The sequence below is a fragment of the Phaeoacremonium minimum genome (assembly GCF_000392275.1).
Source record: "Phaeoacremonium minimum UCRPA7 unplaced genomic scaffold PA7_03_scaffold_556, whole genome shotgun sequence".
In the NCBI taxonomy this organism is placed as follows: domain Eukaryota; kingdom Fungi; phylum Ascomycota; class Sordariomycetes; order Togniniales; family Togniniaceae; genus Phaeoacremonium; species Phaeoacremonium minimum.
The window spans coordinates 22,721-28,074 of record NW_006921458.1 but is presented as its reverse complement, the minus strand read 5'-3'; the positions used below and the strand labels follow the sequence as shown (position 1 = coordinate 28,074).

The window sequence follows — 5,354 nt, the reverse complement described above, 5'->3', positions numbered from 1 at the left end:
AAGGCTGAAAGGTGCTGAAGCCATCATGTAGGGTTCGCAACCTGTGACAGTATTATAAAAGGTTAAATACTTATTTATAAAGAATATATAAAAGTAAGATAAGTAAGAAAAAAAGAGAAGAAAAGAAGATAGCCTTATATAAGTAAAAGACTATCTACCTTTTTATTTATCTTTATAAGTATAAGCTAAGTCGCTATCCCACCTTTTCGCCATACCACCTTTTCGCCACCATACTTTACCTTCACTACTATTTACTTCAATCAATTTTTTCTCAATCATCTTTTGTCTTTACAACTTGGGAAAAATACTATTTAAATCACTATAGTAAGGAGCACTCAAAAATATTCACTTTATTCTAAGGAAAATATAAAAAAAGCTATCGAATAAGCTAAAAAGACTAAAAATATATTTTAAGCTTTTAAAGATTAGAGAATCTTTTATAATACTATTAAAAGTTAGATAAAGGAAAAATTATCTTATTCTAAAGTATATAATCTTAGTAAAAACTTTACTTTATTTTAAAAGATTTTTTTAATTAAATAAATTTAGCTTTAAACTAACTTAAACTTATCTTTAAGCTATTTACTTATCAAAGAGTTTGTTAGATGATTATTTTATCTTAAGAATTTAATTATATTATTTAGCTATCATTAGATAAATTGATTTTTAAAGAGAAATCTATCTTTAAAGATTTTAAGAAAGTAAAGAATTAATTATAATTAAATAAATAAAGTTATAATTATTATAATTAAAAATTAGTTTAAACTTCTTTAGATTTTTAAAATTAAGAAGATTTTTCTTTAGAATTATTATAATATAAATAAAATAAATATTATAGAAAGTAAAAAAATAATAGTTTAATAGTTAGAAAAGTTAAAAAGTTAAAAGTTATAAGTTTAAAGACTAAAGAAAGACTTTAAATTATTATTATTAAATATATTAATTTAAAAAATAAATTTTTATTATTTTTAATAATTTTTTAAAGTAAATTTTTTTAATAATAATAATTTTTAGATAATAATCTTTTAGCTTTTAAAGATTAGTATTTTACTTTCTTTTAAAATAGTTAAATGTTTAATAAAATTATTTTAGAATAATTAACTAACGTTTTTATATTTTAAATTAAGCTAACTAAGTTTAAAAAAGTTTATTTACTTATATTAAATAGTTATAAAAGTTATAAGACTAATTATAAAAGGCTAGATAGATAGTCTATTCAACTAGCTATAGTCTTAATAACGAAAACAATTCAACTAAAGAGAAAAAGAAAAAGAAAAGCAATCTCTAAAGCTACTTTTTCTTTTTTATTAAGTAATAATCTTCTTTTTCTATTGATCAATCTATATTATTCAAAATTCACTTACCTTTTTAATAACTTTTAAAGTGGTAGCTTATAGGTTTATTCTTACTATAAAAGTCTTTAACTTTTATTTCCCTTCTATTAAGAATTTTTTTTAGGATAAAGTAATTAAGCTAATTTTCATTAGGTTATTTCTTTAAAGCTTGATTAGCTTTTAAATATATTTTATTCTTTGACTATAGTCTTATATGGGTGGTGGTAGTGATTTAAGTGGTTGCTATATATATGTTAGGCTAAAAAGTGTTAAAGCTATTATATAAAAGTTCGTAATCTATAACACTAATAAGTTTATATAAAAATATTTTTAGAATAATATTTACTTATTATACTTATCTTCTTATACTTTATATATTTCTTAACTTTTTAATTTTTTAGTTTATTTTCTATTTAAGTTTTATTATAAGTTAAAAATCTTTAAACTATCTTTTTATATTAATTTTTTATCTATTAATAAATAAAACTTTCTTAAAAGCTATTCTTTTATAAGAAAAAGACTCTTTAAGTAAGAAGTATTTAAAATAGTTAGAAAGCTAGTAAATTATAATCTATAGTTATAAATAAGCTTTTAATAAGTTGTTTTATAATTTTAAGCTTTTTAAAAACTTAAAAAGCTATTTTAAAAGCTTTTAAAAAGTCTTTAAAAAGATAAAAAATATTAGAAAATATTTAAATAAGTTAGTTAAATAATTTTAAGAAGATAATTTTTACTCTTTATATTAAAAAAAAGATAATATTAATATTAAAAGTATTTAAAAAAAAAGCTTTTAAGTTTACTTTAATTTTAATAATTAGATTCTTATTTAAAAAAATAAGTAAGAATATTAATATAAAAAACTATTAATTAGCTTTTTATTAATAGTAAATTAGTAGATTAAAGATAAAAATAAATAGTTTAAAACCATTTAAAAGAAAAAAGATAGTTTTTAAGAATTTTAACACTAAGTTTTTATAAATTAAATAGATTATAAAAGCTAAAGAGGATTTAAGGAAAGAATAAGAAAAAACTTAAAAAGTAGTAATAGTAAAGATAAAAAAAGTAAAGAGATCTTAAAACTAGGACTATTTTTCGTTAAGAAATAAATACTTCTTTTAATTAAGTAGTGATTGAGGTGAGAAAAGATGGTGTGGCGAAAAGGTGGGGTAGCGACTTATATAATATAATTAACCTAAGTAGTAAAACAGTCTTTAGTAGCTTAATTTAATTATATATATAGCCTTATAAAAAAAGCAGCCAGGCTGTGATGACAGCCGGCTGCATCTCACTGGTTGTGCTGGGTCAAACCGTCCAGATGTGGTCACTTAGCAGGCCAACTGCGCTACGAATGAGAACGAGTTTTGAAGTTGGAGTTGCGATGCGAGGGAGGGGGGTTTGAAAGATGTGGAGGAGCAATGGAAATGGTTGGGCTACACTGATGCGAAAGTCTCATCACGTGCACGCACACGTCCTGATCCAGATGAGAGTGTCCGTGCACACACGTGCCTCAGACAATGACGCTAGATTTAGCTTTCTCTCTTTCACCAACCTCGTCAAAAATTCGTTCCTCACAAACCCAAACAACACCTTTGTGTGCGTCGCTCGTGAACGAACAACCACCCCGGCCTGCGGCTGAACCACATCGCATCGAATCGGACAGCTAGCATCGTGAGTCCACGGCTCGTGGCACCCGGAACCAAAAAAAAAAAGGCACAGAGAGGTCAGCGCTGTGGAAACGCCGCCCACCATGGCTCCGTTCCGTCCAGACTCTCCACACCCAGGCTCCCCACCATCTTGGCATGACTTCCCGACTACCGCTTCTCCACGCTCCGTCCACTTCGAGCAGGTGACAGTCAACGATCGAGGCAATTTCACCATGTCGTTCGGCGTAATTTCAGACGCTGCCACCAAATGTAAGCCTAGTTTGGTGTCCCACCCGTCCTATCCCTCCGTTCCCGCTGCGTCGCGTCGCATCGCGTCGCGTCGCGTCAGCACCAGCCCCAGCGTTGAGTGCTTTCACATCATTCTGCCTGACCAACCGACTGTGGCTGACTTGCTGATTGACCGACTTGCTGACGATCCTCTCTACTCCAGTCTTCACCGCACAACGTCCGTTGTCCAACCTGCAACCGGCCTAGAACGCCGTTGCTAGTGACTCTAAGGGCGTGACGGTGTATACGTCTCCCACCAAGGTCCCTATCAAGGCTGACCAGCAAGTCTCCGACGCCAAGCTACGTACTGTCCAGCGTACTGCCCACCATCCTGCCCACCATATCGTCAATACAGTCAACTGGCATCGCAACCTTCGCGCCGGCTGCCTCCTCGGTATGGCTACTCTTTGCGGCACCCTCCTCTACCTCGACCGCGGTCGCGACGCCGCGACGGCCTACATCGACCTCCTGAACAAGAAGGCCCATGCGGAGGCGGAGCTCATGAAGGGCAAGGCGGAGCTCGTGAAGGGCAAGGCAGAGCTCGTGAGGGCCGAGGCGGAGAAGATTCGAGCGGCGACGCGTGCTTCCCCGGCAGGGAAGTAGAGTTTTGCGTGGGCGTGGCGCTCAAGCAACATGTAGATGGAGTTTGATGGCGTCGAATCGCATCAGGGTGCACTAGGCTGCACCAGGCCCGGCGTGGTCTCTTCTCGATCTGTCAGATTACAATCACAACCAGGTTTCTCCCATCACAAAGAGACTGTATGGAATGGGCCTCCCATTTCCGGCTTCTCTCTCTTTCCTTACCCACTCCACTCTCTCCAGAGACAGAGCAGAACTATAGACTCGATTCACAAGCAAGGGTTCGTGGTATCGTCACCCGTGTATAAACGTGCCGTGCAGTATGATTTGACCACAAAGTGCAAACTCCACCCGTTTTGGATAATTTCCACGGCGGCTCCCTATCTCGATGAAACAAGTCCGCCACGTGTGTCCACCACCATCCCAAGAACAAGAGCAAGCGCAACAACTGCTGCTGCTGCTTCTGACCCCGTGTCGAGTCATGTCGAGTCATGCCAACCCGCCGTTGCGACGTATGGTTTGATAATATAAAGAAGTGCCCGCGTCAGTCTGTATGAGGTGCTTGCTTGTAATAAATGAACGAAATAACGAATGGATGGGTATATTCATGTAGCCGGTGAGACTTGTTCGTGCAACTCGACTGAACGGTGCTTCAATATCAAAGAGTTGAAGTAAGCCACCAGGAACGGAAGGATGCGAAATAGCTGAAAGATCCTCGACAAGCAGCGTGATTTGTTGCCACCGGCAGTCCTGCGGACAATGCGCAGGGCCATCATTCCATATCGTCCCCCGTATCCTCCACTTTACGCTTTTACTAAGGTACACTTTGGTACTTATAAGTACAGTCATCGTTTAATTTGATCGGATATAAAGGGGAAAGCCTCCCCAAATAGGAAATTGGTTTTGCACACAACTGTACAGCGACCATCTTCTCGGCGGTTTTCTCGATGTAGTTCAACACATCTTTCACCCTAGCCGTTCGAACCCATATGTTCTCCTCTTCCAGAAGGACCTCAGGGTGATCCGGGTCGGCCGGGAAAGCATATCGCCCTCGAAGATATATTGTCCCTGTCATGGGATACCGAGATCTGACGGAATCTGCAAACGTTGAAGGGTCCTGCCGCTCTTCTATCATCCGGTGAATTTCAAGTGGAAGAGATAGAGGCTTGGGGATCATTTCCTTAGTCTTTCGGCTTGATCGACTTGATCGACTTTCTATCTAGAACTTCAGGAGTAGGTCTACGAGCTCGCGGTGAGGAACACTTCCATCGCCTCATCCTGACCGCTGGCTTGGGAGACGAGTATCAGAAATGGCACAGCATCTCTTGTTACTGTTCGGTTGACAGCTTCGGCACAGCCTGGACCCATCATCGGGCCTAGATTCCTTTTCAACTCAGATTTTTTGAGCAATTCCAGATAGGAGACTAAACCACCATAGCCTTTTGTGTATACCAAGAATAGCAAAGTAAGACGAGGGCACTGCATACATTGTCCAGTAAACACCAGTGGG

The 5,354-nt window shown here is 36.3% G+C and overlaps 1 protein-coding gene across 1 annotated transcript; it reads left to right on the top strand.

The window, feature by feature from the left end:
- Positions 1-3,210: 3,210 nt before the first annotated feature.
- Positions 3,211-3,868, top strand: UCRPA7_7805 (hypothetical protein; the record flags this gene model as incomplete). Its single annotated transcript, XM_007920331.1, has 2 exons — positions 3,211-3,447; positions 3,497-3,868. The coding sequence occupies 2 exons, from the start codon at positions 3,211-3,213 to the stop codon at positions 3,866-3,868; spliced, it is 609 nt and encodes a 202-aa protein (XP_007918522.1).
- Positions 3,869-5,354: the final 1,486 nt, after the last annotated feature.